Below are 22,623 nucleotides of genomic sequence, written 5' to 3'. Positions count from 1 at the left end.
GGGAATGGCAAATGATACCGATGGGAAGGCTTAGGAGAGGCTGGATACACAAGCTTCAGCGGTTTGCAGAAGCACCATACCGATTCCCACCCCTAACTTTCACGCGGCTCCGATCTTGCCAAATCACAACCCTCTTCCAGCAGCGTTGCATTAATCCAACTGAGTTACTATGACGCAACTTTCCATTGAAAACAGACTACTTGCAGGGACACGGTGCCACCATCGTTCTCCCGGTTCCGGCTCTCCCCGTCGAGCGCTCAGACGTCGGGAAGAAGGCTGCGCTGCTCCCTGCGCCTGTCTGCAGCTTGCAAGAAGCCCCAGCAGTTTGCAGGCACCTTGTAAAGAGCAATCTCAGGAGGACTTGTTTGTGCAAGGCTCTGCTCAGGAGCAATCTGCCTTCTTGCAGTTTCCTCCCTTCTACGCTGCAAGAGTTTGCGCTCAACCCGCGATCCGAGATGTTTAAACGTTCACGCTCTAGAGGCATCTTTCATTTTGAGCAGGGAAAGTGTGACTGACCCCTGCTGAAGTACACACCCCATCCCTGGCAGACGGAAATTGTCAATGGCCTTTCACCAGCTCCTGAATCAAGATTGATTAAGAGTAGCTTAAAACGATAGCTCACGTTACAAGAACATCACTAGTGTTACAGAAGACACCACTGGGTAGCTCTCCCTGGTGCGTGAAAGGGCAGGAATAGTTACCATGACATTACAGAGCACAGTTGCCTTGAGATCAGGTCCTTTTCTTTTTTTCCCCTCGCTATATGCCCTTCCAAAATCCATTTGTGCTCACAGTGAATCTCCAAAGCCATCAGCACGGATTAGAAGCACAACTGTCTTCGCTAACACACCGAAAAGATTGCAAGCCCTTTTCTGACCGACACCAATAAAGCTCTAAGGTGACAACAGGCATAGGGATGTTTCCTAAAAGGAATTTCTATCCATGAGTCCTTTTCAGGGGAACGCTAACATTGCCTGGGTTGGTGGGTTTTGCCTAGACAACTTCTTTTAAAAGCAGTGTCCCTTTTCCAAACTCGCCAATTATCTTTGCCACCGCATTCCTTTGTCAGAGCAGCCTCCAGCTGCTTAATCTCAGCCACTTCAAGCTGCACCTGTGAATCAGACTGGGTTAATCACACTAACAGATGGCAGGGGCCAAACAAGCAGCTAAGAACTTATATCATTTTAAATAGCATCTAATGTTTCACAGCTTCAGACCAGGGGCAGTCGTATACAACAGTAACTAACGAGGGGAGCTGAAGTCAGGCTCGTACTTTATCATCTGAACAAGTGTTTCGAGCATACAGTATAGCTGCCAATTACTAATCAGGCCGAGGAGCAAATATACTACCTTGCTACTGCCTTCAGTAACTAGCTGACATCTCCCATGAAGGATTTCTGTGTTCTGCCTGTTATTGACTTTACAAAGCACGAGCGATAGCAAAGTAGCAGTCACCGCAGGGATTTTGCAACAGTGCATAGGGGCATAAGGAACCAATATGAATTTTACTTTTTTTTTTTTTCTTAGCAACTGCTCTATTTAGAGCCTATTAATAGCTTTCCAAATTCTCTAAAGGGACCGAAGTTTAACATTCGGATAGGTTTAAGACTCTTTTAGCCCATTTTCATCATGCGTAAGTAACATAAAATGTGGTTTTAGTGCTGGATTGCTTTCTTTGCGACAAACCTCGAGGTCCTTTACAGACAAAAGAACCTCATTGTCTCCAAACTTATCCTCCCCAGGGAGATTTCTGCCAAGATTAAGGATTGAAGGATTTGCCTCATACAACTTAATTTTATTTTTAAAGTTTCCATACCACCTTTTAACAAAGTGAGCCGGATCTTTGTTTCTTCTGCTAGATTTCAGTTCAGGTTCAGGGAAAGTTAGTTCATCTGTGAGAGTCTAAACCAGACAAAGACTGAACTTCAATTTAAGAAGAAAGGAAACTGCAGAAGAGCTAGCAAGAAGGGAGAAAGAAAGTACAGACCAGTAAAGCGTGTTTAGAAGAATATTAGTTTATTTTTCTTTTTCTTTTCCAATTGATGAACTATGTGAAACAGAAAATGGAAAAGGACAAAGATACCACTATTTGACAGCCCATGCAGTTAACAATCAAGAAGCTCTGAAGGCAGGAGTGCAAAAGACGGGACATTATTTTCCACGTGGATCTTGCTAGTGACTTCTGGCAGTTCGCTGTTACTTACTCATCTGGTTGCTGTCATTCACAAAGTCCTCGGACCCATCATTGTCGTCTTCATCGTCCCCAGAGGAAAGAGCATCTGCACATTAAAAATAATCAAGTCTTTAAACCAGCCTATTTTGCAGACGAATAAACCAATATGCTACATCTTAGATTATCGATCAAGGAGAACAGATGTTATGTTAGTTGTGCAGAAGCTACAGAAAAAGAAAATCCAGCCACAAAATGTGTTTTATTCTTATAAAATTCTACACAAAACTAGCTAATAATCCTGAAACGCTACGAAGTTTCCAAAGGGAGCTTGCTAACTCCAAAAATCTCTTTCTACTTACAATTTTTATTTTTTTTAAAGACATTCAGTTGAGCAGAACTGAGTGTCTCCAGAACGATTTATCTCTAAACTTAAAGGATATAGGACACCCCTCTTCCTCTCCTGAAGCAGGGGGAAAAAAACTTGTATTCGTTCTATGGCTTTATCATCATCACAGTGACTCTGTATAATTCAATCCTGTCATAGTGGCATAAAACAGAGAGCTATTCAGCAGCTGTTAATCACTACAGATCCCATGAAGTAAAAGGAGCATATACAAACCGAGTCCATTTCAGGGTCAAGACAAGGAGGAAAATACCTGAAATAACTACAGAACTCAGCTCAACTCACTGTGCCCAAGTGGACTGTTTCACGTTATATCACAATATGCCTTTATATCACATTTTACAGCTTCTACATGCAAAAACCTGTGTTTAACTCACTCACCTGTAACATTTACAATGAAGTACAGAGTATCACTGTCTAGGGTCCTAACAGCAGTGCAAGCATAGAGGCCCGAATCTCTGGGTGTAGCATCCTTAATTTGTAAGTACTCCCCAATAATCACTGTCCTATTGTCGGGCCCCAAAGGGACCCCATCCTTAGTCCAACTGATCATGACGGCGTCTTTCAATTGACAGCGCAACTCAAGCGGTTCTCCTGGAAGTGCTGAATATACATCTGGCTGAGAGATTTGGTATTTGGTTGGTGGCTCTGCGAAGGTGGAAGGAAAGGAGGAAAAAGAAGAAAGAGAAGGGAAAGGAGAGAATTTCCAACAAAAGTCAGTGAAGGCCCTTTTCATCCACAGAAATCAAGTTATGTTCCAAAGTTTCATCCAGATTAGCCCAGCAATCTGTCTCGTAAAACTGAACCACATCCAGGTATGGGATAGGCTTTATTTTCAAGTTAACCACAAACAAAGCTCATTCCCTGTTGATCGGTGTCTTAGCACGTGCCTTCTCCCGAGTGCCACACAAAGGCACAACCCTTCATCTCTGGTCCCAGCGAGCCAACTCTGGGGAGATGAGTGCTGCTGAACCCGAGGGCTTCAAAGAATTTGGAGGAGGCAGGAGGAGTTCAAAAAACAAATTCAGCTTTATATCTTAGCATTTGGGTCTACGATTCAAATGAATATTTATCTTTCCCCATCTGATTTTATAAGTTGCTTTTTTACAAAAAAAAAACAAAACTGAAAAGAGCTGTGTCAGAAGAAAAGGATGGCCAAAAAACCCCTTCACTAGCTAAGCTAATAAACATGAGTTCCTTTGCACAGCTTATATGATGTCCTTTATTTTTCTCCCTGCACCCTTCCCAAAGTCTCTACATTTGCCTTCTACACTGCCAACTCCGCTCCCAGTGACAGTAACTTTTTCCTTTAATGTTTTTTGCCTCGTTTCTTATTTCACAGCCTCTCCTGAGCAGAATACAGCAGAACCCCGGGAACACAAGCAAAGCTTTCAACGTCACAGTGTATACAGAAGTTCAAAACAAAACAGCTCTTCCATGGGTTCCCTTTTCTAACCAAATAATGAGAACAATGTCAAACCACAGTTTTTTTCCAAAAAAGCATCCTTGGAAAACTACTTCTGCCTATCGTTACTAGAGCTTCATCACCCCCTTCGGAGGCTGGCTCTCAGCAGGGGGAAGGGAACCGCAGCCCCGGGCACTCAGGACCGTCTCCCCCGGGGCAGCGGGACAGCTCAGCACACCTATGACGCACTCCAGCCGTGCCAGATATAGGGACTGCTTCTGTAACTGGTTTCTCCCTACAACCACAATATCCCTCTCCCACGAGCCTCTTGGCCTCACCAAGTCCAGCACGAAGAGTAAATAAAGGAAAGGAGCAAACAGAAGATGCCTTCACGCTCACGAGGAGGGTCGCATTGCACGGACAGCTGCTCCCCGGCGCACAGCCCGGCACACATCCTTCCCCGCACCAACCGTGCACCACCACGTGTGCATATAAATAAACCGCACACCTCTTTCTGTTTGTTTGGGAGACTGAGGGAATATTAAAATAGGTGACTCCTCAGTGTCCACGCTCGCTTCTAAGAATACCGAAACCCTGAAACCCGCGTTCCTCGTCCTTGGGGCACAGCATTGTCATTTCTTGTATCACACTTTCAACAGAGAAGTCTGAAACGAGCATCACATCAGAGCTAGCCTGTGGACAGGAGTTTGGAAATGCTGAAGCTCTGTCAGTAGTTTAGTTTTAGGTGGTCCCGTGAGGAGCAGGGAGTTGGACTCGATGATCCCTACGGCTCCCTTCCAACTTGACATAGGCTATGATTCTATGAGTACCAGGAGTGGCCACCACAGTGGGACACTCACGCATTTAAATATTGGGTTATACTGATGCACTTGAAAATAGCGTGCCCAATTTCTCCTCCCACTCATCCTGGAATCATGTCATTTCAGGGAGTTCAGTGGGAGTTTGCCCAAAGGAAAGGGAGAACAGACCCAGGGATGTGGTCCTTGCAAAACAAGCAAAGCTTCTCCTGGCTTTTTCCCTAGGGCAAACATGTTTTTTCAAACAACAGATTTGACATATGCGTCACACCAAGATGATGGCCAGAAAAAGTACATAAAACCATTTAAACAAGACCAGTACGGAGACTCTAAAGATTCTTGGATTTAGATTTTATAACAAGGCATGCAAAGTTCCATCTCAAAGTCTAGGGCAAGCTACAATACAGCTTTATACTCCTTATAAACTAATTCAGTCTTGCTGATACAGTCACGAATCCAGAGATCTGCAATGCAGGTGTTTCACTGAGTACTACACTATGCTGTTAGAAATCTAATTTCCAGAAGGAGCATGGGCTGCTTTCTACATGTATTTTCCAACATTAATGAGTATATTTGAGTCTGCTTGAGATTTTTTTAAATTCAGATTCCACTGTCAAATTTAAAAAAAAAAAAAAAAAAGGCAGCTGAAGCCAGCTAGCTAATTTACTTTGAAGTTTTAAGACTTCTTTGTAACGCTCTACCTGCAAAGAAAATTTCCTTTACAGAGTTTACACTGTGCCAACAACGTAGTGGAGTCTAAAAATGCCTTTGTTTAAACTTTTTAAAAGCTGCCATGGGTGAAAATAACTCAGCCCTCCTTTAAGTGCATTAGAGGCTTTTGCTGAAGAGCCCCAGGACACGCGCAGGATGGTCACACAGGTTGCAGCGTCCTCCTAGGCAGATCAGTTGTTCACATACAATTACAAGGAAAATAATTTTCTACCTCCCATCCTTGATTTCATCTCTTTTTGAACTACTACCCCCAAATTTACACTGAGTTTTTCAACACAAATCCAAATCCAAACTCAAGAGCAGTAATTTATTTCAAAATTTAAAAAGAAAATTCCTTTTACAAGGAAAATTACTAGTATACTGAAACTTGTTTTTCTTCAAATAGGTATTAGCATTTGGTAAATATTATCCTCCTCCGTTTCTTTCTCTCTAGAGTATCAGGGAAGATACAGCACAAAGTGTTGTCATGAAATAATGAAGTCATGTTTGGAAATAGTGAGTTATTTCAGGTAAGCCTTTGTGTTGCCAAACTAGAATGTAGCAGCACTTAAGACTGTCACTTTTTATAATGTTTGCCTATAAACTTTTTCCAGTGTGGGTTTGAAATGGTGCCCAAAAGCAAACAGAGAACAGGTGGGATTCTGAGGCAGGAGTCCGCCCAACAGCTTCACTGCAAAAATCAACCAGTTCAAACTGTTAAAAAATTCCCACCAGCACATAAACAACCTAAGCTGCAGAGTTAACTCTCTCTCCAGGACACTGCACAAGGATTTTTACACCGCTTTGAAATTTAGGGACAAATTCTGAACTCATGTGCTCAAATCAATGGCTCCCCTGAGGCTGACATCAGGATTATTTCCCCACTTCCACGTCTTTTGAGCATACCAGAGAAATAACACTGCAAGTTCGCTCGGCCCTCGCTTGCACCCATCCTCCGGTGTTTTCAGCAGCATCCTCCTGAATTTTCCCTTAGTGAAAAGAGCTAGATGGGAGAAGGAGGAGACAGCCCTGCAGAGCCTGCACCATCAAGCAAGGCTCGATGATCTGGTATCACTCCACGCTCCCCCAGCCCTCTCCGAAGCTCTGCCTTGAATCCGTGTCCTTCACCCATCGCCGTAAGCCCGTAAATCAGCCCGCTGCTGGGCCAGCTCTGCATGGAAGGAGGCACGGGATTCCTTTCTAAGCAAGTTCTCCTGCAAATCCTATGATTGTGGCATTAGTACCTACTGCAAGGGTGCATTACCTGATGTGAATAACACCTGCCTATCAGCCCTTAAAAAACAAGCAACAAAGGCACGTGCAAAATTTCTGGTGGTGTTCTTAAACGCTGGGGGAGACGGGAGGGAGCGTTGCTTCTGCTATTGTCTGCTCTCGGCTACATCCTTATTGGTAATAGTGGTGCACACAATGTATTTAAACTTTATAGGTGGAGCTATTGAACAATACCACCGTGAAAAACCAAGCTGCTGTTAAATAAACAAACGTGAACTTTTTCTTTGCCTGCTCATACAGTCTTGCAGCACGGCTTATGCCATCCAGCCATCAAATGGGAGTAAATAATGTTTGTATAAAAACCATGACCACAATAGAAGACCGGGGACATTTTGAATGTGCTATTTCAGATTATTATGAGACACACAATTATATTCCAAATCATGCTCCTATTCAACATTCGGTCACTGAAACAAGAGATTTATACTTCCTTAGGTTTTAAATTATTATTATTATTTGCCTCCATTTATTAAAATGTTAACAAAGAGCTGCTTATCTTAAGGCTCAAGGCATTTAGTTACTTAGTTACAGAGCCAAATAATTAAACAATCAGCTAATAGCTAACCCCAGCAAAGATTCTCACACAACTCTCCATAACACAAAAGCCTCAGACCCCATCAAGCCACTTGCGCTTCAAAAGGCTTTAGTAAATAACTAAACGCTCACCATAGCGTGCCCAGAAGGGTCAACAGACCTGACCTGTCAAGAATCCAAGAGGTTCATTGCAAAACTGAATGTCCCCACAGGGAAGCCCGGGCTGCCAACCACTACCACTCCTCCTGCTTCTCCTACCCCTTCTCCTGTTTTTCCCGTCATTGAGGAAGATCCAGCAAGACCACACTGGATGAGCAACGCGGAATGGGGCTGTCGAACTCTGCCTGAAGCAGAACGGCCACGGGGCCCCGTGACTTTGGGAGTCAAAGCCAAGCCTTTATGCTCTTCTCCAGGAGACAGCCTCTGCCAGGTCAGGATGCCCAGGTATCATCAGCCAGGTTTGCAAGCTTCCCTCCCACCTCCCAGGTAAAAGCCGATGGGCTTCTCCCTCAATTTAAGTTGGCGGGCTGATATGAAGAGTAGCTGCATGTCCTCTGATGACGATGGACGAAAAACTCAGCCTACAAAAGAAATGGCCACCGGTTTAAAAACGCAAACAGTCATTCCTGGCTGTGGCGACTATCACGCGTTAGCCAACGGCAAACCAAAGCCACGAAAGCTAAGCACGTCCCCTTATACAAAGGGGGACAAAATAGTGTTTCCAATTCATCCATCTGCTTCTCCAAAGTCACTGGATTCCTGCTGTCTTATTTGTACTGTGTTTCCGCCAGCCAGCTGCCAGCTATGGCAGGCATAATCAGGAAGTCTCTCTCTTCTGATAAAATACTTTCCTTTCCAAATTACTACAGTTCCTTCCATAATTTTAAAACACAAAAAAAAAAAAAAAAAATCCCTTGTCAATGAACAACATTCTGAAGAGCAAGAATCATTTCCCCCCTCTCTAATGTATAAAAACATTAACTGTTCAAATCTGGCCAAAAAGATCTAGGCCTTGCAGAAAAACTCCATCAAACACAAAGCATCAAAGAGATATCCATGATAGTTACAAACGTAAATATAAGGCAAATTGTAAGTCTGCATTTGTTCCTTTAAAACAAGATCCCAGGCTGCTCTATTTGAAAGCAGAGACTTCCACAAAATGTTAAGCGCCAGACTCTCTAAAATAAATTGAGATATTTTTTCCTGGCATCTTCTTTAACCCTGTTATCCTTATTCTACAAGGACCTAGTCATCCGATGGGTACAAGAGATGAAACCAGACCAAAAAAAATTGTCTGAAGAACAGGAAGAATCCTTTTGCCCTGGAAGTGAACACTTGGAAAAAGTAAGAGTTGCCACATAACACATGCCTGGTACTTTGGCAAGTGTAGAGCTTCCAGCCACACTGACCTGCTGAAGCATGGACCTCTAGCATCATGTCAACTCCTACTGAGTGCTACATACACTAAGATCATAAAAAAAAAAAGTGAATCTCCTCCAATTGAAATACTTGCCAATGTCATCATGGGTAAGGGAAAATATTACAGTGCACTAACTTGTTTTCCTAAGCTTTGAAGACCTAGAAAAATAAATAATTCTCATGAGCAGCAAAGAGTTTCACCACTTGCAGGACCCCCTGGCCAAGAAAAAAGCTCTGCATACACACCTAAAAGTTATCTCCACGTGATTACATCTACCTACCTTGTGTAATGCTCTTTGGCAGATGAGCAATTATGGAACTGCAACTCCTTGAGGTAACCACCCCCAAGCAGCATTTAGCCCTGGCTACGGACACAAGGGCCTCATCACACCCAGCAGAAAAGAGCAGTGGGGGCAAACCTCACGAGGTCCCCTGCTAAGTTGGTGTGTTGGCTGATACGGGGTGAGGCGCGTGAACTATTTCAGCATGGCTTTGATGGCTGCAAAGCAGTTGGGTTGAAGTGTCTCACCCCGTGGTTAAAGGAGGACGACTCCTTCTCAAAAGAAAAAGAAATTGTACTTGTCTAGGCTTCATGCAGAGATTAAAAATTCCTACAACTTGTAGCCTGCTTGCTCCTACCTGTCTTTATAGTTGTGATCGTTGAGTTATGGCTGCACAACCACGCAACGTGCATCAAAAAATGCCAAGTATCACATGCTCATGGGCTTGGCTGTGTGCTTTATGCTTTTGGAAGCCAAGCCAGGGAAGACTCAGAGCATGCCAAGTTCAAAGTAAACAGCAGAGAGACCAGCAAGGCCACCTCCTGCTGCTGGGAACTGCCCTGCAATTTCTTCCTGTTTGTCCCCGTTCTTCACGGTCTGCTCCTTACAGGATGAAGACTTCTTTATACAACAGTCACTGTAGGATTTATCTCCAGATACAGGAAAGAGCAAGAAACCGCAAAGCATCGGTATGTCTTCTGCACAAAGACTTGGTAGCCAGGGAAGGAGAAAACACCCCCAACCTTGAGCAGCAACACCAAAACCCCTAAAATTATTGTGCTGCCTTTTATAATTTCACCACTATGATGAGAAACTACAGGCCATCTTCAGAATTTGAACCTTTGGTTCCAAATCTTGACCATTTATTTCTGTTCAAGCCATAAGCTCCATCAGCTGCCTAAAGTAATAGAGTGATAGTCTCTGTGCTAAGCGTACTGGGGAGTACAATATAAACCTAACACACATGTAACACAATCTCAAAAATAATTAACTACCCTTCAAACTCATTACAGAAGACTCTTCTCATGTAATCTATTATACAACACAAAGGGGAAATGTATCAATCACCTTTTGCCAGAACCTCAAATGAAAAGCTGGAAAAAAAAAAAAATTAACCTTCTCTCTCTAAAAAGCAGAATCCAAGACTAGGATCATTTTCTCATTGTTTCTACTTTCAGCAACAGCAGAACATCAAATCTTCCTGACTGTATTCTGCACATAACCAAGTGACAGAGCAATTTAACCAACTCCAATTGTCCAACTTAGCATTAAAGTCTGCATGGGAAAGCCTCCATACAAGATATGCAGCCTTGGGAAAAGGTACGAGCGTGTATATTTAGTTGCAAAGGGTTTTTCTTGGGTTTAGTATTTTCTTGCATCTATTCCAATCTGTAGCTTTTCTCAGGTTCTTTATTTGCATTTCAGGAGCAATATAAAAATATAACAGAACACGGCATAAATCCAAACATAAAAACACAACCTTTTTCTTCCAGGTTTGCCGAAGGCCATGCTCGGGACTATTGCTACTCAACATTCAAAAGAAATAAATTACAACTGTGAGGTTAAAAATTGCACAATTTCATGTTCAAGTGTTAGTTCTGGATGCAGAGAACATCTATTCAGATTCCCTATAAACAAGTCAGCAGTTGTTTCTTTTGTACACTGTCCCATTTTTACTTGACTATACAAATCCTCTTAATTTTAGCAGCTCGTCTGGAAGTCTCATCTTGCCTGTTCCCCTGAAATTCATCTTCCCCCACTTCCTAAAGTGGGATTTGAAAAAAGTCACTGGAAACAATATCCCCAAAACATCCCCTCAGCACTTTTGAAAGTCCTATCCACAACGCGCATAAACCATAGGATATTCTCCAAGTACTTCAAAGCTTCAAGGCATACCAGACTCCCTTTTAACCGAGAGCAACATTTAGTCAAAAGATACCAGAGCTAATTTAATTCCAGCTCCACACAGAGAACAGTCACCAGTGGTTCCTGGGGACAAGGAAGAAGTAGCAGAACAAGCCCTGAAGTTAAAAGCTAGGCTGGCTATCAGCACTTCCAGGTGGCCCACAAACATTTACATGACAAGGGTTATTTTTAACTTGCAGACACCTCTGTCACGCCTTACTGTAGCAGTGGCTCCTGGGCACTTTGCCATACTAATGGAAGATGGTTCAAACGCTTCTGAATTGTTGGGAGAAGGGCTATTACACAGTAGTGGTGCGCTGCCGATTTATTACGGAGCTTCCGTGTCAATCCTGCACGTCTGAAATACCTGTGCTCCCCTGGCAAGTAAACAGTATCAGATAAATCTGGGTACTTCGACAATGTAATATCTAAACAGGATTATTTTTCGTGATTAAACTGTGTTTAATAGAACCAAGCTCAAGAACCGCTCAAATTTTAAATTGGGGGTTTTAAATGATTTTTAAGAACTGTTGGGTGGCATTCAGAATTGTAAGTCGTATTACTTTCCTTGAAACAAATTAAACATTGCAACACGGTGACACCGAGCAGGGCACTTTACAAACTTGCAAAGCAAGTCTCACAAAAGCACACTTTCCCTTGCTGCACAGCAGCCGGTCCTGCCAGCAGCTCACCTGTAGCCCTGCACACCCATATAGGCCACCCTAAAGAATGAATATCATGAACCTTAGGTAGTTTTTCTACACCCCAACTCTTTATTAGATGCAAAAATAAGTTGCAGCATGGCGCTCTGATCGAGTTCTGTTCCACCCAACCACAATTTAACCTCCTACAGGCTTGTCCTGGTCAGTGCGGACTGCTAAGGCATGGCCAGCCACAGCGTCCAACTCCAAACCCCACTGAGAAAACAGCCACAAGCCCCCTGGGAGAAAGCCTGAGGTGATAACTACCATGCCACAAAACTCCCTTCAAAATAGAAGCTCATGAAAAGCTGGGGGGGGGGGGAATCAAAATACAGCCAAAATATGATTTTCTCCTCCCCAACCAGCTTCTCATCGTTCTTTTTCTCCCTTCCAGTCTCCCAGCGCATTGCCCTTCCCAGTAAACCCTCACAAATGCAAGCCGTTTCCTTGGTACAGAGGAATTTTCCCCTCCTCAGTTCTTGTGGCTTTGCTACGGTAAGGCGCTTGGCGCTTCGCGAGGCTGCTCGACATCAGTTAATGTCCCAAACTGATGAGCCAGTTCTTTTGCGGGGGAGGAAAAGCAATAATTACACACAACTTGCAACAGCATGTGAGGAAGGGAATGAAAGTAGGTCAGATCTCACAACTCCTCAGCTTCGCTGAGGTTCACCAAATGCTTTCACTTGCAGTCATTTTAAAAATACAATTAAAATAATAATAGCATGGCAAGTGAAGGAAGCGGCACGGTAGAACTGAGCTAGCACTTAGTTTGCCTTTCTGTCCCTCTCTTCGATACGGATAATGTCATTTGTGTGGTGACAAGCAGCAAAAGGACCTGAACCAGCAGAAAGCGAAGCCCGTGAGACACATTTCTAAACCAGGTGCTGACTACTCTGACACTCAGAAGTAGGTCCAGGTATAACAAACTCTTAAAAAAAAAAAAGGGTTCTTTTTCAAAGAAATAAACCAATGGTGATAATTAAGAGATGGGAAAGGATAACCTGGAGTTGTACATAATTGGTAGATGCATTATAAGCTGGTTTTAAAAGTTTAAAAAAAAAATCCACATAAATATTTACCCATCTTACAGACTGTCTCATTTTGCAACTGTCCTCGTTGAGAGGCACAGTCCCCAAGCAGTAAAATGCCGACACAGTTTCGCTGACGCTCTCAACTCTGATTGAAACCCAAAGGGCCAAACTTCCAGAACAGCTCGGCGCTCCCAGTGCACGTTTCGTAATTTTAACAGGAGCCGTTGGCTGCTGCGCTCTTGCAAATCTGGTCTTTATTTAAGATTTGCCTGTATTCAAAGTTGTATCCAACTTCTCTTTCAATCAGTTTAAAAGCCAGTTTAGTCCCCAGTGCAAGACAGCAGCTCTGATTTTGGGGGTGTGCTGTGCCAAATCCCCCCAAAAAAACCACTACAGACACACAGCGCAATGTGCTGAACCTCAATTCAAAGGTCTGAATTTCAAATCGGTTCTCCAATTGCTGTAAGGATAATTTTACCCTGGCAGGCTCCATGCCAAACCAAGTATTGTCCAGTTCCCCACAGCCTCCACAAACACAAATCGGTGCATCCTGACCAATTCTGCAGAAGATGCTCCCACCTGACCAGCTGTGATGGAGGAGCACGGCGTGTCCAACCTGCAACCGAGCAACCAAACTCTCCGTCACACTGATGCAAAACTCCAGACTCTTCATCGATTCAGACAGGTTTGGAGTTCCTGTTGTTTTTTCAGCATGATTTTTGCACGTGTTTAACTACACTCAAATAAATTTTCTCTTCTAGTTAAACCAGGTGCACTATTACAAATAGACAAGACGTAACTTGCCTAAGTGGGTGATGGTTCTTTTAAAAACACAGATTTATATTGCTAAGGAGTGTTGCTTCGAAGAAAGTCTCCACATTCACTCTAAAGCTTCAACCTTGAGGACTCGCAAATGTTTAACACTTAAAAATCTGACCCTTCTAGTAAGGATTTTTTTTTTTCCTATTAATGATAGAAAAAGGGACAGTTAAGTATTTTTCTCGCACTCCCATCTGCTCCTAAACTAAATATTCATTCTAAGAAAGTACTAATCTTTGGATGTATTTGTATAAAGGCAAGTGATCATATCTACTGAAGCTGGGAAGCTGGACATAGAAATATGCTCATTAAGCACTATGCTATGGTTATTATTAAAACACCACAATAGTCCATCGTCTCATGCGTACACAACCTTGCATAACTGGAGATGTCAGCATTTTCATTGTAAATTTTGCTTTCAAAGGTTTCTAACTTGCCTGTAAAAAAGTTACTATAGGCTGAAATTTGTTGTGAGTTCTCTGCCAAGGAAGAGCTATTTTAAAATTAGAAAATTATGCATCTGTTGGAGTCAGTCGCTGGTTTGGTGTTTTATCTACACAAGTGGTTTTTAAAAAAATAAATAAATAAAGTAAACCCCACAACTCAGCATCTTTGAAAATCTTCTGGCTCCAAAAAAAACCCACTAAAGGAATCAAATTCCTAAAAGTTAATATTTCTTTCCCCCCCTTCAAAAAGCTGCAATCGTATAGCAGATAAGCCAGAAACGTGCAATTATTTGTGCTACTTTGCAAAATAGTTGCCACGCTGACACATTACTAACTCCAGTGTCTCATCAACACCGACTGTAAATAACAACCCTACCCATGCCCAATTAGTTTGCAGCTCAAGACCATGCCCCAGCTAAAGGACTGCGGATTTTAAATGCAGAATGGACACATTAAGACTGATTTAATCTGGCTGCTTGTACAATTCCCCAGAATCTCAGCTAGCAATTCCTGTACTGGGCCAAATAACTTACTGAACCAGATCCCCAAAAGGGCATCCAACCCTCACCCAAAGCTGTGGGGATGTCACATTCCTCTATAATGGGCTGTGATAATTGCCCTTCCTTAAACAAAAAAACAAACAAAAAAAAACAAACAAAAAAAAAACAACCCTCCGATTTAACTAACCAGTTTGAATTGTTAATCATAACTTGCAGATATCAAAGCCACTGTTCTTGTAAAAAAAAAAACCAAAAAAAGGTAACAAGGGAACCCTGGGTAAACTTTTTGCTTTATTTTCCCTACCAAATTGGAAGCAGCATCCTGGTGGGTCTCCACTGCCTCTGCCCCAGGAAGATGATCACCTCGTGGGGTCCCACCAGCCCCAGCACCTCACAGCAGGATGGCAGTGGCACGGACCTTAACCTTTAAGCACTTTTACAAAAATGAAGGTATGATGTTGTTCATATTATGCAATGTTTTTACAACAAAAGGAAGGTATTGCTTTGAATGTGTTTCTATTTGTGTGTTGTTGAGTGCCAACAAATAGCTGTGACTGAGTTAAAACCCAAGGGACAACTGGTTCGTCACTTCAGAGCCCACCATAAGTCCACATCACCCATTAAAGAAGTTCCCTCTCCCTCGCTGCCGCTCCTAGGAACCTCCCAAACGCACCTTTAAGGCCATTTTGAACTACCACGTTTTTCACAGGACACAGAATTAGGCTGTCCCTCGTGGAAAGCTTAAATTAGTCCTTTGAAACTTGACCTAAATTAAAGGAACTGAAACACATTGTTACTGCACCAGGCGAGGGCTCGGCGTGGGTGCTCGAAGGACGGCGTCAAGGCATCGCACGTGGGGAAGAGACTAAATTAGCTACCCGGCAGAACGATAACACACGGCTTGGGCAAGGGAAGGTCAAGGGAGAGCTTGCTATTTATCAAATATACGTCTAAACTAATTATTCAGTTCACAAAGTAACCCTTCAACCTATGTGTGCGGTCAGAGCCCTTTTGAAACGCTGGCTATCATCAAAGGCCTTCGTAGCCTGGGTACACAGAAAGAGAATGGCTCCTTTGTACACGCTGGGGTAGACTTACTTCTAAATATTTAAAAGCAGAAAGTCTTTATACTCCCGAGGACAAAAAACATACACGTAAACACTTGATGCAAGATACAATTCGAGAGCTGACAGTCCCCAAACTAACGCACACAGCTCCTGTTTCTGCTCCCGCTGCTCAAGGATGAAAACCACCACCGCCAACGACAACCACGCTTAGCGAGCGCCCACGGTATCAATACTGACGTTGTAAGTTACCACGGCTCGAGATACCACCTTCGGCGTTAATACTTTCATATGTACCAGAGTGATATCTCACGGTCGGAGATGAGATCCAGAGCTCAACTAGTCCAGCGTTTTGTAAAAGCCCCGGAGAGAAGCGTGCTACCAAAGAGATCGGATTGACTGCGGATAACCACAAGTAACGTACCTTGACGCATGACAATCTCGTGCACGTATCCTGCGCATACCCACGCAGTCGATTGCCCTATTAGATAAATGCCGCTTGTGCTAAAGTACATACTTGACCAGATACTCTGAAGAAAACGGTTGCAAATGTCCCTAAAGTTATGTTTAGCTAAGAGACAAGAGTATATTCTCCATTACAATCAAAGGAACAAAAAGCTACAATCTCAATTCCTGTTAACGTTGCATACAGCTTTTTGAATATTCTGAGTCACTAAGACAATAAATAGTAACAACAAAAGCACCTAACATAAAAAAAAAAAAAAAACCCACAAAATTCAGGGTATGTCCATGAAGGAAGACTAAAGAAGAGATCAACACATGTCACCAAAGGTCATGGCCCTGTTGACCTTCTCAGCTGGTATGAAATGTCATAGCTCTAATGACTGCACAGTCAGCAGCCCTACCGAAAATTTACATTATTAGAGCACCTGACCCCCCCAGATTAGCTGTGGCCAAAATGTTTGGCATTTACTAAATTAAAAAAGAAGTCTGCTTTGTCTTTGAAGAGATTTTTTGAAGGGTTTTTTGTTTTGTTTTCAGCTCGTAGAGCTTGTGGGTGGCAGTGATGGAACCCAGAAAAGGTGATTGTGTAAAAACTTAGTTGGTTTTTTTTAAAGGGGTTTAACGAAGTACATAAAGGAGGTTTTATTTCCTAAATCTCAGATATAAATCCCACACAATTCCCTGTATTCTGCAGCATAAAAGCTCTTATTATACCATTAACTTAGAAGCTTTTTTTTTTTTCCTCCTTGTTTCTGGTAATGATTCGGGTTCTCACGTCTAAAATTGTTTCATGTCAGTAACATTCCTGCCTAGGGAAGAAGTTTTAAATCCTTTTTAACAATTTACTCTTTGATAAAACCCAGATTCCACACCCTGGATACTCACTGTGGAAGAAACATATTTTTAAACTGTGCTTTTTAAAATAATAAAAGCTATTCTTTCCCTAAAAAGCTGAAAAATTATCAGGCATCATTCAAAAAATACTACTCTTCTCCCTGTAAAATACTCCACCAATCATGCAATCACATTTTTCTGGTTTAACCCTAAAACTAGGGGACCTCACTACAAACAGCTAATCTGGAAACAGAATTATTCATGATTTTGTCATTCCTCTGAAAAGCCAAAAAGGCACCAGATGTGCAATTAACAAATCATACAGTAAGTGGTGATGAGAGTTGGGCTTTTTTTTTAATTCTCGAGTTACCTTCAAGAGAAAAAAAAACAACAAAAATCTTTGCTATCAACAATCTCTATGGCTGACAGATGACAATATTGCTAAACTTTGTTAATTTTTTTCAGGAATGCTTGCTAGGGAGGAGGGCTCATCGTCTCTAAATAGTTCATCCCCTGCCATCAATAAAAATGTACTTGGAACGGATTCTAAAAATGTGGTGTTAGCTGGTGACGTCTATTTTTAGAGGCAGTGGATAGAAACAAATAAGTTTTGCATGAAAATGTATTAAATAAAAACAAAGCTGTATCCGTGGACATGAGCAGTAGAACGTGTGAAGGCCAAATCCTCTCCAGCATGCTTGCCAGATCAGAAATGCTCTGTGGACTATTATATCAGCTTGACAGTTGAGTCATTAGAAACGTAATCAATCCTCCAAAGGACAGATAAAACCTTATGAAGGAAGCCTCGCTTTCCCCCAAAGGTGCTCAGAGAGCAGGAAAGATCCTATACAATACAGTAAAATCATTCTTAAAGACAACCAGCTCATGACAATAAAAAAGCAGCCCCTCCTTAGCTCTTTAGAGAAGAAAACCACTTTGCAAAAGCTTGAGGAACGGATATACCTGGAAGAACACACCAACAGGTGCAGGGTCAAAATAGGAGATTTTATCAAAACACCTCTTCCAATGTAAAGGTCTCAATCAGCCTTTGCTTTCGCAGTAATAAACTGCACTCCTTGCTATTCAGATCTCAACATTTACGCATCCAGAACTTGCAATCCAAACACTGTACCGATTGCTCTTGGATATTAACAGCAAGAGGGAAATTTATTCTAAGTACAAACACCAATAAAGCTGCAACACCGTTTTTGCAGAGTGCCTGGCAAAATTAAGCATTGGGATTTATTTTTCTCTGAACTTCTCAGGTTAAGACAATCACAAAGACATGCAGCTATACAGCCATTTCGCTCCCTGAGATAGCGACACATAACAACACATATGTAAGTGCAACAGGCTGGTTGCCTTAAAGACCCATTCCCGAAAACTTTCAGCCTTACACTTTGATTATACACCGTGATGACATTCCCAAGTGAAATCACTGACACCACTCGCTTGCATAAGATTAAATAAAGGCGTGCTTGCATGAACACAGCCCACGTGCGAGCAGGAAAAGTCAAAAAACATAACTCTTGAGGGCTAATCTGTTACTTGCCTTAGGTTTACCAAAGCACACAAAGATCTTGACTTCTATTTCCGACGTTCAGGCACTTAAAATTAACTTATTTTGCGGAATTAAGGATTCTAGAGTGGTTTACCTTCAGGTTCCAGCGTGGTGTCTTCAACAACTAAATTAAACGAAGGTCGAGCCAGGGAAAGTCCAGCCATGGTGACCACCACCAGGCAGATAAGGCAACCCGAATCCCAGCTGACCATCTTTTTAGTGTAAATCCCTGGTCCATTTCCATATCTCCATGTGGACTTTAATCCCATCTGAACACCTCTAGAGAAGCATGGAGAGAAAGCAGTGCCTTCGGCCAGGGTAATACCTCCTCCCTCGGAACGACGCCTGCTGCTGTGGGGAGGAGAGAGATTTAACACTGTCAGCAAAAACATCTTAAAACACAAACCAAAAAACTTCAGAAAGCCCCGAAGAGAGCTGAGGTGAGAGGGAGGGGAGGAGGAGGATGGGAAAAATAGTTTTCCAGCTTCAAGAATAAGTGAAAAGTGAGTGACTTTTCATTTTCTGTTAGCAGTTTCCATCATCACCTGAGGCGTAACCAAGTCCTCCTTGTTTTCACAAAATCACTTCTCAGCACATATTTAGAGAGCTATTTTACTGACAGAAATATACAGCTTTTAAAAAACGAGAGGCACACACATGTGCAGGCACATAACCTGTAACGCTACAAAATTACCACAATTACACAAATTATATTCTTGTTATTGTCTGAAGGTTTATGTAAGTTTGCCTTGTTTTTCATTCCTTTACCTAGGCAGTTCTGCAGCCAGCTGAATTTGCAAGAATTCAGTAATTTTCCACAAGAAACACAGTTGAAAAATACTGTTTAGACTTGGATAATCTGTAAAACTCCATTTCACCTCAGGACTTCCAGCTCCCCTATCCAGGTCCCTTCTTCTGACCCAGGTCAGCGTCATTTTGAAGCCTGAGAGTCCTGTACAGGTGAAAGGTTCCAGTCTTTGTAGGGATACTGGTTAGCTACATTGCATTACAGGCAATTAAAAACTGTATAAAGTGTGGTATAGATGGCAGTTTCCCTGGAGACCTCCCCAGCATCGTTTTCCACTCATATATGCTAAACCGCGTGCGCACACGTTTCTCTTCCCTCTCAACAATGCTTAATGATACCTACTTTACAGACCAGGAAAAAAAAAAAAAGTCTATTTTATCCACAGTAAAACTAATTTAAGAGGACAGAGTTAACTGGTAATCCAGACATGGGCTGACGGAAAAGAGAAGAGAAGCGGTACCGAAGTAACTGGCACTCCCTTTAGGGGACCCTGTTGCCACCACACTAAGATGCCAGGTGAGGGTCAGAAGAGCATCCTCACAGGGTGATTTAACAGCTCAACCAGAAAATTAGATCTGATTTTCCGCTTCAAAAATAAAAGATGGCAAACCTCAGTAAATGGATAAAACAAGTAACTGCAGCAGTTGTTCTAATCTGGCCAATGATTCATCTTAGATGTGATGAAACCCAACTGAAGCTTAGAGAGCACTCGTCTTGAAGGGAAAAGTAACATAAAACCTCTTTTTCCCTCCTGCCCTCACTCTTAAACAAAAAAAAAAAAAAAAAAAAAAGGCAGGGAGCGGAGAGATGAAGGCAAACTTCTCAAAACTCCCTGTCATTTGGATGTGGTGTGGTACCTCAGCATACAGTACACAGAAACATGGACAAATACTCTCCCTTTCTAAAGCCAACCATTTAAAAGTTTATGCAGATTTTATTAGCCTTTTGCTACCTGCTACGTACAAACCAAGTTCACAGTGCTAAGGACAGAAATGCTGTTGAGGCATCTTTTACCTTGGGTACTGTATACAGTTACTTCTGGAGCCAGTAGAAACAGATTTTTAGATGACATAAATAAGGCACTTGGGGAAAATAATTATTACACGGCATTTCAGGTGAATCCCTGATACTTCAGGGCAAGCTTTTTTCACCTTAGCTGATACCAGCTCAAAGTTCTGTCCCTCCTTTAGAAATCTAAGCACAGCGCGAGCATCCCAGACCACAAGCTAGCAACTACTATTAAATCTCCAGTGAAAACACCACCAGACCACTGCACAAACATTTGCAAAGAGCTTGCCGAGCACTTCTTTAAATAAGCGCAGAGCAGGTGTAGAACTGAAGAGAGCTCTGTCTCCCGAACGGGTTTGTGTCTGGTGAAGGACCGGAGCAAGCCCTCCTGGATGCTACCACCCAGGTCAACCGCCTGACTCGCTGTCTGACAGCCACAGCTCCGTAGCTCAGTGTATCCTGCTGTAAAGTGAGCAGAAATCCTAACTAACAGACTGGATGTAATGCTAATTTCATTTCCATAAATCATCCCGTAAAGCCCGATTACAGGCTATATATATAAATGCAAAATTTAATCATAAACTCGCAAAAAGAAAACGTACCAGAATGCTAGCATATACTCCAGCCTCTTTTTCAACAGCATCAATTCCACTTACATTTCAGCTGTTTCAGATTTTTAGGCTACGCTAAATGCCATTGAAAGCGCGTTTGCGATTCCTATCCTCATCCTAAACCCTCAAGCACAGCACAAGGCTACCTGACGGCACATCTTCTCACCTGGAGAGTTTTGCCGGCTTCTGCACCTGAACATCTGCCAGCAGAAAGAAGGGACTCTTCATCCACAGGGCTGCCGCAAATTCAAAACCGTGGCTTGCAAAGGTGTAGCAAAGCAAAAATCAGAGCTCTGGACCCATCCATGGAGCGAAACCACTCTTTAGCACCCCGACAGCGACCAGTGTGCGAGGATCGCCCTTTCCCAAAAGCAGCAGAGTCCAAGGAAGATGAAACGAAACCAAATTCTTTTCATAGTTTTTAATCGCCACAGTCGCTGGGGGACGAGCCTCTGGAAAGACCTCCTGCGCTGGATAATTATGTACCTCTATCTCAATGTTTGGAACACAGCCCCAGCATGCTTTTTGGCCTCCACAATTCTGGCTTCCTGACTACAATACCATAATCCCTCCTGGAGTCTCAGACTCAGTGAAAGCCACACGTAGTGTTTATTTTTCCCCTTGAAAGGGAACTCTGTCTCTCTTCTCAGCCTACACTTTGGGGAGGAGTTGTCAGCCTCCAATGATTGATGGCTCTCCTTGCCACTCGCTCATCAAGTCAATTTTCACCTCGTCACATACCTGCCCAAATTTCTTTGCCAAACTGACAAGCATGGGAAAGCAGACTGGTTTGGGAGCCCAACCAAATTCCTCCAAGCCGTACTTCAGTTTAAACACACTCACACACACAAACAAGTAGTACTTGTTCAGCAGTGGCATTAATTAAATTCAATGCTCAGTGTTCTTTTTAATCTACTTCCATTGTTGTTTATAAGATGTTTATCACTCCCCAGGGAGAGTACAATTTGTAGAGTATGTTAACCAAATCAATACATTGCTCATTGTATAACTCTTCGGCATCTTTCTCTATTAGGCAGGAAAGAGCAAAATCTGAAGGAAATACGGATCTTCCCCCCACCAAGAAATCTCAAGCGCCCTAAATGCCCAGTCGCTTCATCAGAAAAATCCAGGTACCTGAAGCTTTAAAGCTAGCAGCTTTATACACATATACACACGCAAACTTCATACGTGCCTATAAATGTACGTATACACACATACATATCTAACAAGACTCTTCATCACAGTTCAATCTCCATGCAAATCTGAGCATCACAGCTATTAAACATTAATTCTGGAGGACTAATGGGAACCGGCTGGCAGCTTCAGTACTTTTTCATTGTTTGAACTTCTTTCATTTGCTTTCCAGGACTATCCTGTTTTTCTCAAGTCTTTTGCCACTAAGAGATCAGGGGGGCGAAGGAAAAAAAAAAAATAAATCTGCATTTTAATTGACATTCCAGAGAGAGAGAGAGAGAAGTCCAGAGGCTGCTGATTGCTGTCTATTCAGCCCAAACAGGCTTTTCAGATGAAAATGAGTAAAGGCTAGTGGAAGATTTACAGGGATTTGGTACAAAGGAGACAATGAAGTTTTAAATGTTGATAGCGTTTCACACCAAACGCATAATGGGTCGCTGTTTGAACGGCCCGTTTTGCATTTAAATATATATTTCATTGAGGACTTCTCTTTCCCCCTTATCTCAGACCGGGCCAGTACCGCACCGCCGGCCCCTCCCCCCCCCCCGGGCACCCTGGCCGGGAAGCACCCCCCGCTTCCCGGGGGGTCCCGGCCTCCTCCGAACCTGAGGTGATGGGGGGGGCAGCTGGGGTGCTCCC

At 42.8% G+C, this 22,623-nt stretch overlaps 1 protein-coding gene across 1 annotated transcript in view; it reads right to left on the bottom strand.

The window, feature by feature from the left end:
- Positions 1-18,709, bottom strand: part of FGFR2 (fibroblast growth factor receptor 2) — an 81,291-nt gene extending 62,582 nt beyond the window's left edge. The window contains 3 exon segments of the mRNA XM_010564670.1: positions 2,205-2,279; positions 2,958-3,224; positions 18,458-18,709. Of these exon segments, the coding sequence (XP_010562972.1) occupies positions 2,205-2,279; positions 2,958-3,224; positions 18,458-18,632 (517 nt within the window). The 5' untranslated portion in view covers positions 18,633-18,709.
- Between the last annotated feature and the right edge of the window lie 3,914 nt (positions 18,710-22,623).

This window comes from Haliaeetus leucocephalus, unplaced genomic scaffold, assembly GCF_000737465.1.
Source record: "Haliaeetus leucocephalus isolate CR32 unplaced genomic scaffold, Haliaeetus_leucocephalus-4.0 Scaffold184, whole genome shotgun sequence".
Lineage (NCBI taxonomy): Eukaryota > Metazoa > Chordata > Aves > Accipitriformes > Accipitridae > Haliaeetus > Haliaeetus leucocephalus.
The sequence above is the reverse complement of the archived record's forward strand: the minus strand, read 5'-3'. Positions and strand labels throughout refer to the sequence as shown.